This window comes from Lytechinus variegatus, chromosome 10 (assembly GCF_018143015.1).
Source record: "Lytechinus variegatus isolate NC3 chromosome 10, Lvar_3.0, whole genome shotgun sequence".
In the NCBI taxonomy this organism is placed as follows: Eukaryota; Metazoa; Echinodermata; class Echinoidea; order Temnopleuroida; family Toxopneustidae; genus Lytechinus; species Lytechinus variegatus.
Window position 1 is genome coordinate 11,831,433 of NC_054749.1, and position 12,409 is coordinate 11,843,841.

The following is a 12,409-nucleotide window of genomic DNA, read 5'->3' on the forward strand; positions in this document are numbered from 1 at the left end:
AGAAATATAGACGGTTCATCTTCTGCATAAAGACAAACACATGAGGCAGAAACGAATGAGCCAAATTAAGATTTGGAATGATGGGAGGATGTAATAACTGTCTGCCTTACAAAAGCAATTAAAGTTTTGACGATGCAATAAAGGTGCCCGTTGTATTGGCTGTCATTTTGCCAATCTCATGTATGTTTGAAATGAGAAAATGTTCAATTGTTTCGTAACAATGATAATAGGTATTTTTCGATTTATGCGACTTCTCATGTCGACATACGAGATTAAGAAATGTTTGGAGCTCTGCGCATTCGTGAAGTAGTCTGCTACGAGCCCTTTCATTCGGTTTTGACGTTTGGTCTCACGGTGCTCGTATGAGCGCTAGTCCGTACTTTATAATGTCATCCAAGCTAAGAAAATTGATGAGCTGAGATCAACATTCGAGTTTCAGCGATTCACAAGGGCTGGTAAACCAGAAACATATTTATTGATACCTGATTTTCCATGAAATTGTATGAGTCATGTTTCAGCCTCTACAAAATACGGTAGGTAAATGATGTTCTATTTCCAAATGATTTTCTGGCTTTTTTGCCACGTTTGCACAACCCAGCTTCAAAGACTTCAGCCTGCGACAGCGGTCAATGGCCATGGCAGAATGACCATGGGAGTGTTGAACATGGCGATAGCTTGCATCTCTCCTAAAACGCACGCATCTGTTCTTTTTTTTATCACGAGTTCCCAAACATGTAATCGAGTAATAGCCATCCGCGTAGGTTCAGGGAAATTAATAGAATATTAGGTATATTTAATTCAAACTTACGTCAGTCCTACACAGCTTCCATTAATTTTTGAAATATCATTAATTGAATGCAAAATACAATATCCCTTTATCGTTATAGAAACTATTTAGAAAAGAAAGGTATAACAGTCAAGGGAATAAAAATATATGAAGAGTTTAAAAAGGTTTAGAATGAAAATGCTTCCAAATGTACGTGAATAATAACATTCCAATATTTACATGAAAACAATAACAAGGCATTATTAAGGCCCAGCCCTTCTTCACCTTCCAGCAGTAACACAATGCTTAGGTTTTGATCTCTACAGTAGTCTGAATATGATTGATTGTAGTAATTACTCAATTAATACTATAACCAGTACATAAACATGCTAACAAGATGGGTGTTCCAGGATACACATCGTACTACATGATGCATTAGAAATATGCCCTATACCTCTTTGAGGGTCTGCTTAAATCGAGGGTATTTTTTAATGGAATTACTATTTTTAGAGTTATTGTTCGTTTATCAAAACTTAAGATAGTGGCTTAAAATGATCTTAATTTGATTCACCATTCAATTATTAGTCCTTCACCATTCTTTCAAATCATTCTACATCGGAAGGGGATGGCACTTTTCAGTGTGTCTCTTAAAGCTTTTCTGTAAGACTCTTTAAGCAATAACTCTATCACATTTCCAAAGGTCTGGCACAAAAACATCCACCATGCAAGCATTGATACCGTATAGTGGACGTTTAAGTCGCCTGCGTTCAAAATATGCCAGATGCCTAGAGGAAACCCAGTGAAGGCAAACCAACCAACAGTTACTAATGTAACGAACAGCGCCCTCTTAATTGACCTGATTTTCACTAGGATGCCTTGCCCTTGTGGAAGATCAGGGGCTCCAACTAATTCCTGGGCGTGGATCTTATGGGCATGTCGATACGTGATAGTCAACAACCAGACGTACACAAATATTACCACGGCACTTGGTACGAATAAAGCATTTAGCATAAACGCATATGCTGAAAATTCTCCTATTGCCTTTAAATCGATGTAACACATACCTGCCTCTGTCTGCACTATTTCAGAATCGAAGATGACAAATGAAATAATCAGTGTTGAAAGCAATATTATTCCAATCATGAAAACCCATATCTTGACGTTGCTTATCCATGCCCCATACCTGTAAGGCATGATGATGGACAAGAGACGATTTAGATGTTGGATCATGTGTAGTTCGACACTGTATGAGGCAAACATCGCAGCAATCCAACTGCTTACTGTGCAGAGAAAGTTTCTGAAACCCAAAGAGTGGCTTAATATCAAGGGAACCACGAATCCATAGCTCACTGCGAAAAGGATATCGCAAAATGCTTTAACCTGTAATATTATTTTGTTTTTCGTTGGAATATCCGTGAGCGATCGAATCGTCTTGAAGTGGGCAGCATTGAGACTGATTGATATTACTGAGGTAACGGCAATGAGAATGGCATACACAACTGCTGCGTAGAAAGGAACGATTTCATCAGAGCCAGAGACGGTTGTTTCGTTCTTGCAGGAGTCGTTCCAATCCATCTTGGATTATTGTCTCGGTGAAATAAATTCATAGAAACAATTTCAATGCGGTTGATTCCACCTCTTGCATAGGTGTTGATATTGATGCCAAACTTAAGAGCTGTTATCCACCAAGAGATGTCAATACCGGCCAAAATGTAAAGTTGTTGTATGTGGACAGATTGAATGAAAAAGTCCTCAGCTTGATTCTTGGCAATCTTTAGTGTGTTTTTATGATGTTTTAGACAGTGGAAGTAATATCTGATATTCTGTAATGTGCATTTCAGGTTAATGGTAAACGCATTCTTCCCTACATAGCGTATACTCAGCTTGGCACAGAAATAGAATCAGTCTTCTCATGTCCTTATCGTTGGCCAATTCATAGATTCCATTTCCCTTTCGGCAATAATGTGCCTATTCTTTCGATAAAGATAGACGGTTCATCTTCTGTATAAAGACAAACATATTAGGCAGAAACGAATGAGCCGAGATGTGGAATGATGGGCGGATGTAATAACTGTCTGCCTTACAAAAGCAATGACAGGTACTGACACAGAAATGAACGTACACCTTGCATCGGCTGTCATTTTACCAATCATATATTTTTTTTGGAAATGAGAAATAATCCAACTCTGTCGTAATAATTGGTTACGAACTTCTACAACTGCTTGGTCCATATGTATACGAAACCTAATTCTCAGTAGCTATATGATGAGTGAAACATCCGTACTCTCACAGTCATTCACTTTAATATTGGAATTATTTATTTACCAACACATCTAATCACACCAAAAATGAATCATCCATCGGTTGTTTTACATCATGGTCTCGACATGAGAATCGACACTAGCAAAATATTTTAAGATATATAAGAAAAACCCCTTCAATATGAATATAACAGAAACAATATCACTCACTCTATTAAAAACTTTATGGAATTTTGACTTTTGAACTGAACTTTTGAACTGAAAGTGTATTGTTTTGCCATCATTCGCTGTGAATTTTTGAACCTGTCAATAACTACACTCTTGCACTATTCCGCAGCGTCAACGGACACGATACCCCCAGTCGTCAGCTGTCCGCCGGACGTCACCGTGACAGTTCAGCTTGGATCAACGCAGTCTGAGGTGATTAATGTGGGAGAGCCCACCGTTAGTGACAACTCTGGAGTTGTTGTACTGGTCAACTCAACCTTGCCTGCCGAAAGTAGATTTCCGATTGGAACGACTGCCGTGGATTTCATCTACAGAGATCCAGCAAACAACCAGGCATCCTGTTCTTTATTGGTCTCTGTGGTAGAAGGTAAAATTTTTGAAAAGTTTGGGTGAGCAAGAATTCTATGTGAGAAAATGGCTGTTCAGATTTCTATGCCGTATCTTCTATCATATAATTTGACGCTGTAATCATATTTATACATCCTCATTCATGTCTCATTGGGATAAGGGAGTTATACATATAAACACGTCTCATTTCAAAAAGATTTGTGATATAAATAATAAATTACAATTAGTATAACAAGTTTAATATCAACCAATCAAATTGAATGATTTTACTAGCTTTAAACCTCTATTTCAAGCTTGTTATTATCATAAAAACTTTTACGAAACGTACTCCCGATATTTCTGGTATTTCATGGTAACAAAGATTATTGCATGAGACACTCGTATTTACGCTAAAATTATTGATGAGTTTATGCACGGACCTACTACCCTAGGTCCATGGTTGATGGAAGACTTTGTTTTTCTTAAGACCTCTTGCGAAAACATTGTATGTATTCAATTTTCATAGACTTGAGTGAATATTAAAAGAGGCTGATAATACATAGTGAAATTGACATTAAGCATTTTATTTGCAGCTATACCTGATATTTGCCGATGCTTTGGAGATTGGCCCCAACCTAATGTTTGTAAACTTTGTATAAATTTGTATGAAATGTGTTTGTATATATCTTTTCTCTCTTTTTCTGTTATTTACCCATATCTACCTTAACTTTTAGCTGTTATTTATCATTTCACGTACTAGATATGTTAAATGTATAAGTTATGTACCTGTTACTTACATCGAAACTGTACATTAAGTTTTATACCACTGCCCTGAATTGACAGTAATTCGTCATGACCTGGGCCTATCTTAATCTTTATCATGTTTTGTATTGACATTGTTAATTTCTTTCCTTCATTGTGATTTTAATAAAGTGATATCAAATCAAAATTACGTTGGCCAACTAAAATGTGCTTTACTATACAGTTCCCTACAAGTTAAAAGTCAACAACCAAATATATTATGAGCACAAATCAAATTTTCCATGCCCCAGTAGTCGGGAATCAAGAAAGAGTTGGCCTTAACTCGTAATCTTTTAAGGCACGGGTTTGTGAGAAAACCTTTTACTTCTCTACCTTTTCTTTAAATTTTCAGTTGATACTATACCGCCCGTCGTGATATGTCCAGGAACGTTTGTTGCAACAATCCCTGCAGGTGCAACTAGCGGGATAATAACTTTACCCAGTGCTACTGCAAATGATGTCGGCGGTAGTGTCACCCTTGTCAGTACCCAGCCAAATCCTACAAACCCGTTTCCACTAGGGACAACCAATGTGTCGTATACTTTCCGTGATCAGTTTGGAAATCGGGCATCTTGTTCGTTTGATGTCGTTGTATCCACTGGTAGGATTATTTAACTACATTTGTTAGATATGGTTGATGAACCATTTACGATGCCTCTGTCGGTTTTTGCTGAACGCCTTAATTTGTAAGCCTATTCAGATCAGGCGCGGATCCAGGGGGGGGGGGGGGGTGGGGGCTCGGAAAGTACCGGCGTACTCCGTAAATTTCGAAGAAAAAAAACAAGACGCACCATGTAAAAAATAGATTTTCACTTATTTGTCAAGCTTTTCGGAAGACAAAATTTTCTTTTCATTTGTGAGTGAGCACAACCAACCGGTTGATAATTAATACTTCCATCATTTTAATTTGATTTTAATATCGTTTCATAATCACATTATAATCAAATCCAAACTATAATAACAATGATTATATATTACTTTGTCCTTGATCTAAAGATACAGAAATACATCTGGAATAGATGCAGAGAAATTGTCATAATCTCTGGATATATCCTTTCATTCTGGCGTCGAATATTTGACATGGGAAATTCTATACCGTTTTTTCTCACAGGAACCACAGAAACCGGTGTGACTGTCACCTCTGTTACCGAGAATTCCATCTCAGTGTCCTGGCCTCAGGTTCCGAATAATTTGATTTATCAGATCTTGTACAGCGACTCCGATAGGACCCAGATAAACATTACGATGACAGAAAGCATAACATTGACAGACCTTCTAGAGGGCACATCATACAACATCACCGTTGTAGGTTTCAACAATTCAGGAAGAGTGGATGTTGGTTCCGTTATTGCGACCACAGGTAAGATTGATACGTTGGAGAAGGTCAAATTGACAACAGACCTTATCTTTTAACTTTGTTGTAGCGCCCCACGAATATTTTTCACAAATCTATGAATACTGTGCTAGTCTGAATAGGGCAAGGTATATCATACACTCTGTATTAACATTAATATATTATTGTCTAACTAACGAACCCCTTTAGCGACTAACCTCGTACAATTCAATTTCAAGCTTTTGAACTTTCATTACGTTAGGATTTGTCATCCCTTTTTGACCGAAGGACTAATGCACCTTTTGGATTTTTATCTTTAAACAAGTGCACAAATATTTACCAAATCATTTTTTGCATTTCTTTATATTTCAATTTAGGGCAAGAGAGCACTGGTAATTAAAAGCCTTTCCTCACGGGCTTTCCCCGACTTTCAGGTGTCTAGTCGGATACTGTGTAATACGTCTTCCATTGTCATTTTGTCATGCAAAAATTTAGCAATGCAGACCTTCCTTTGTTTAATCTGCTTTTGGATCTATCTAATATTTTGACGCTACTGACATGTCCATTTTCTTTCACAGCTATGATGACAAGCCTTACAGCATGTAGCAGCGGTCCTTGTAAAAACCTTGGGACATGTATCAATGTTCAACAAAATAGTTATGCATGCATTTGTCAAGAAGGCTATGTTGGAGACCAATGTGAATTATGTACGTATTTGTTTGAATACTATTTTTTATTGAAAAGAACGGTGTACATGACTGTATAGATGCTAATCATACCGAAAAATATTATCTGAAAACTGTCCCGTCAAGACGATACACCGCTAAGTCGAATTCCTGACGTCAATCTCTCTTAAAAAAATCAAACAACCCCCTCTCTTTGAATTAGTATTCATATATTATTCATAGCGTACATTTTTTTTAACATAAACCATCTTTACAGTGGATTATATTTTTGCATTTTGATTAAGGGTTTCTATTGATATGTCTTATTTCCAACTTTGGTTACTTAGAATTTACTTGGTTTTCATATTATTATTTGATGGAAAACACCAGGAGGAAATAGGTTAACGTGTTCAAGCTGAAAATACCACTCTGACTTATCAGTTATGCCTTTATAATTCATTATCTTCTACGTATTCATGAGGATAAGTTTGAATAAAAAAACCCTAAGTCAATATAATATATAGTCATCGTTGCGTATCATTTCACTCAATTATGATCATTGCTTGGATGTTATTATATTCGTCCTAATAATTTAGTATGGTGTATGCATTCATGAAGATTAGTTCTACTTTATTCACCGTTTGGTATTTTGTGGTAATTTGTTATCCGTCTATCCTGTAATGCGTTATCTTTATTAAACGAATAGATAATAATATTCCGCATTGATATAGCGCTTTACACATCGGAACGAGGTCTCTAAGCGCTTTACAGATATCTGATTACCCCGGTCATTGGATCCCTGCATGCCCGCATACAATTTATGCACCTTCTCCACTCCCTGGGGAGCATTTTAAGAAGAGTTCAAAGGCTCAATAAATTGTTCTTGTTATGAGAATATGATGATTCAACATGTTCGAAGTAAAATAACTTTTCAAAATCCAGTGATTAAGACCATTTACGATATAACCTCTCACCATTTGAAATGGCTCTTCACTATAAGATCTTTACGATACGATCTTTCATCTTTGGCATCTACAGTGGCGATTGTAGGCACACCTTTTTTCGTGTCCGATCGGGGGACAGACTTCGTAACGGTGACTTGGGAGGATGATCCTTCGCAGAGTATTGTGTCGTACATCCTTACTCTCTTTGATGCTTCTGGAACGGTAGAAGTGGTCCAGCAGCAGCTGGTTGCTCCTGAACCAACACTCACCTCTCAATTCACGGGACTTCAGCCGGCGACGAAGTATACCCTCGACGTTGATGTCATAGTCGGTTCGGTCAGGAACCAGTTCGTGTCAGGAACATTTTACACTCGTAAGTTAACAACACGTTCTGAATAAATAGGCTCGGCTGTGGTTTAATTGAACTAAACTACAGTTAGTTATTCTAGAATGCTTAGGATCCATTGATAAATTTATTTTTGGGAAAATATAAGCAAGGGAAATGAAATAGTTCAAAAGATTACTGAAAGAAAATTGCTATTTTTGATGAGTAGAGTTTATTACCCAGACGCCATCTAACAATGTTCATCTCGCACAGGACCGAAGCCGCCGGAGAACATCATCCTCTACACGTTAAGCGATGAAGCCTCTATTATTCGGTGGGATCCTCCATCTCCTCCTGACAATAACTTCGATGGCTATCTGGCCGCTTATCAGGACATTTCATCTGGCTTTATCAGTGCAGTCCCTTTGGCTTCTGCAGTCAGAAGTCATGTCTTTGACGGCCTCCAGATTGGTGTGGCATATGATTTCACAGTACTTACGACCGTCGGTCAAAATACAGCAAGTTCATTTACGACATTTCCTACTATTACACTTGGTGAGTAGTTTGCTGCCTCACTACTCCCCCTCTTTAAAATTATTGGAAACACCATGCAGGTTAACTTCTTCTAGCTCTCCCGCCTCCGGTTATGCTGAACTTTGATGTTCATCAATGCTCACGGCTACTAATATTCTTTTGCACTTGTCCAATAAATATATCGTAAAATGTATTCATATCGATGGACATTGTAAACAAGTTTATATTTTCTATAAAGCTTTTGAATGCAACACGTGTCTCTCAAAACCATGTCTAGAATGTGAATTCGAATGAGCAAAACTGTATCATGCGTTAAGTAGTACCATATGTCAAAGGAACTAAGCGTGTAAACCCCCATTCCACAGAGAAAAGACCTCTGAAAACAACCGAAGAAGAAATCGGCCACAAAGTTAGTGGAGTGCCTCTGACAGTCTCGCCTGCATTACGCAATTCAATATAGCAGCAATGCTGAGTTTGAAAACGACGAGAATATTGTTCACAAAAAACACCATTCACATATATACTATGTTCATTGACCCTAAATGACATTTGACCTAGATTGTGTGACTTAAAAGATTTGTGCAAGATGATCAGTGAGACTTGATTACTCCTGTGCCCACATTTCATGAACTATCCATAAATTTTCAAATTTATGAAGGCAATTCAACAAATATGTCAAAAATTTATTGACCTTATTACATGGCCTTTGACCTTAATCAGTAATACTTTATTACCCTCCTGTTCAAGTTTCATGAACTCGGTTCATATACCTTCTAAGTTATGACTTAAACAAACTTAAACTTAGGTTAAGATTTCAATGTTGGCGAGAAAAAAAAAAGCTTTTTCGTTTCTTGATCAGAAATCTAGTGAGACATGTTACTATGAGGTGTAGACATACTACGGACGGTGGTCTTGTATGACGGTGTGTATATTTATGATATTCATGTAGGTCTCACCTGTCATTTAAAAACCAGGAATATAAAAATCGGTTCCGAGTTCCTCATGAAATTTGAAACTAAAGGTAATATTAATCTTATCATTCCTGCAGGATCGCCGGCCAATGTCAGTATCAGGGCCGTGACGGCAGAACACGTAGAGGTCGCCTGGACTGTTCCACAAGTATATGCACAGTCTTACATGGTTCATCTGTTCAACGAAGGTGGTACAGAGGAACACTCCAGGACAGTCGGTGCTGAAAATACATCCGTGGTTTTCCAAAACCTGACGCCCAGTACCCTGTACCTGGCTGTAGTTGAGACGGTATCTGCGTCATCCAAACTGTCCTACGTGTCCGGGTGGGACCTAGCAAGAACAAGTAAGGTTGACACAGAGAGGGAAAAAATGGACTTCAAAGACCTCTGAAATTCTGTATAGAGGCCAAAGATATGAAAGTACAGAATAAGACGAAAATTCGAAGAGGCAGAGAAATTTCAAATCATCCGGCTGGACATACTCTGGATCGATAATCCACTTTAGCTGTTATCATAGAATGCAATGCCTTACTAACCTTGAAAAGTTTGACTATAATATTCTAAATAGTTATCACGTATAATATAATATAATATCTCAACGTATCAAATTGTTGATGACCCCGATGGTTGCATGAGCTACGTTGATATTATAATTGCTCTTATTTGTTTTCATTCTGCCCCTTTAAAAATCGCTAAGAATATCTAACTGGAGATCATTGATACCCTCCCTTTTTAGCGACAGACTCTTTGTCCAGTATTTTTTGTTAAAACATAATTGAATAAATTTAACATATGATCTTGCATTTGAGCAAATTATCATTTGTTCTTTGAGATCTCAAAAAGTATTCACTACTTTATCATGTTTATACCAAGAAGCACCGTTCTGTATCGATTAAACTATTTCTCTCTCTCTCTTACCAAGATATCCTGACTGCTTCGACTTTGGCCGTCGCTGAAATAGGTTCTACTTCAGCGACCCTTTCATGGATACCTATCCCTTCAGCTACCGGTTATGTAGTATCTTACATTAGTCAAGACCTTTCGGACACGGGGGTTGTCGAACTACCATCGCCATCGACCACAGCTACTGTGTCCGGCCTTCGACCAGAAACAATTTATACCTTTTCTGTGGTTGCAACTACTACCCCACCGACGGGTGTTGGTACCACCGTTGGTGTCACAAGTAAGAATTACTTAGATGGCCTTTAATATTATTTTACTGTAGGCATGTTGAGTATTAAAGTATGGTTGCACACCATTTAAGAAAAAGAAGAGATTTGTACTTCCTTAAATAGACGTATTCAATATTCGGTCAATCTTTCTTCCAAGTAAAATGTCTGTTTTATCCCTTTACCACAACATTGAAAGATCAACACTTTGATAACTTTGTGAGAGAGATATTAAAGTCACAGTCTTCGTGTGAGAAAAAAACTGTGCATTTATTTGTTGATGACTCCATTTTCAGTAATACCGAGCTCATAATTATAAATAAACTACACTTTCTCTGATACAATACATGCATTTCATCGACATTGCCGCCAATTTTATTTCAATAATGATATGGTCAAAGATTTTGTTCGATAGCGTGCGAACTCTCCGGATAATACAATTCCAGTGATTTACTAGAGATATGAACTGACGTAAAAAATATTCGAACTGCACGATATGAACCATTTCTTCTAACACATTTTATTCGTTTCGATCAACATTAAACGAAAATGATGATTATGATAATTATAATGATTATTATATTGATAAAAGAATTAACAATCATAACAATGATGTACGTAGTGACAAATAGTAACAATGGAATTGTAAATATCATTATCAGTATCGATTTTATCAACCCTTAATACAATTATTATCATCATTAGTTTTAATTGTTTTCATTATCATTTTTAATGACATTGGTACCTACGTCGTTATTATTATAATAATCATGGCTACTTTCATCACCTTACAAACTTGTTTATGTCCCTTGCAGACGTTTTGACGGAAGTGGTCGTTGATGCTGTAACTTTCAACACCATCTCGCTTTCTTGGACCAATATTCCCGATAGCAACTTTTACCAAATTGATTATCGAAACCTGGGTGGGGTTGTTAGACAGACCGCATCTCTTACAAACACTACAACCATCAACGGCCTGACCCCGTCTACATCCTATAACATTACGGTTGAATCTTTTTCATTCGGCGCCATTCGACAAGTTGTTGGATTTGTTGCAGTTTCCACGGGTAAAGGGTGATTTTTTTTTTCAAACAAGCATACCATTTAATTGTTTTTAAATTATAAACGTTTAAAAGACTGATTCCGAGACAAAATATGTGGCCAGAAGTGCACTTAATTGAGAAGATTTCGATGATCAATTCAGTTTTAATATCACAAAAGATGAAGGAGGGTACATTGACTTTTAAGTCGCCCAATCAGTAGTGGTAATGATCGCCAATCAGCACCATCATTCCTGAACCTCACCTCTCTCGTTATAATTAGTAATGTGGCTCAGTGGATAAATCTCTGGACTCTGAATCACAAGTCCTAAGGTTCGAATCCCAACGCTACATATGCATCATTTCGCAAGGCACGTATTTAACTTTGCCTCTCTCCAACGAGGTGTATTCTAGTTTAGTAAGGATTTCCTTGAATGCTCAAGCACCTGGGCTTCGCAACACGAAGATTTAGCGATCAATCGCTAAATGTAAATGGACTGACCAGTCAGGATCAATGTTACACGCGCATTTAGTTCAAAATACTGACAAGGGGCCAATCATAAGTGTTTTTTCATAGTTGCTATTCATCGCTAAGCTTTGTGTTACGGGGCCCCAGATCAGGGCAGTCGTGGTTAATTAATACACGATGCTCAGTAAAATTGTATTAAGCGTTATTTGCTCCGGTGACATTTGCTGCGCTATGATTTCCACCGCTATGAATTCCACACATTATTCGCATGATTAACTTGAAATCTGGATTTGATACTGTACCCTACCCTAAACCTAACCCTTTACCCAACATAAAACCCTATTGCAAACCCTACGTTATAGACGAAATAAAGCACGGAGCCATTGTCACAGGAGCAAATGTCATGTCATCGAATATTCAGTACATACATGTATATATTATACAGTGCGTCCCAGAAAAAACGAAACCGAGACTAAGCGATGATTTATCATAACTTAATCATAAATAAAATAGACAAATGACCTACCAATTTAAAGCTTAAAATCTCCTCTTTCATCTGATATTACTTAGATTATT

General features: G+C 37.4%; 1 protein-coding gene across 1 annotated transcript in view; it reads left to right on the forward strand.

Moving 5' to 3' along the window:
* LOC121423182 (fibronectin-like) overlaps window positions 1-12,409 on the forward strand; it is a 53,696-nt gene that overhangs the window by 27,247 nt on the left and 14,040 nt on the right. The window contains exons 10-18 of the mRNA XM_041618498.1: window positions 3,365-3,622; window positions 4,736-4,984; window positions 5,495-5,743; window positions 6,295-6,423; window positions 7,420-7,698; window positions 7,924-8,205; window positions 9,233-9,499; window positions 10,078-10,338; window positions 11,140-11,391. Of these exons, the coding sequence (XP_041474432.1) occupies window positions 3,365-3,622; window positions 4,736-4,984; window positions 5,495-5,743; window positions 6,295-6,423; window positions 7,420-7,698; window positions 7,924-8,205; window positions 9,233-9,499; window positions 10,078-10,338; window positions 11,140-11,391 (2,226 nt within the window). The remainder of the gene's footprint in view (window positions 1-3,364; window positions 3,623-4,735; window positions 4,985-5,494; window positions 5,744-6,294; window positions 6,424-7,419; window positions 7,699-7,923; window positions 8,206-9,232; window positions 9,500-10,077; window positions 10,339-11,139; window positions 11,392-12,409) is intronic.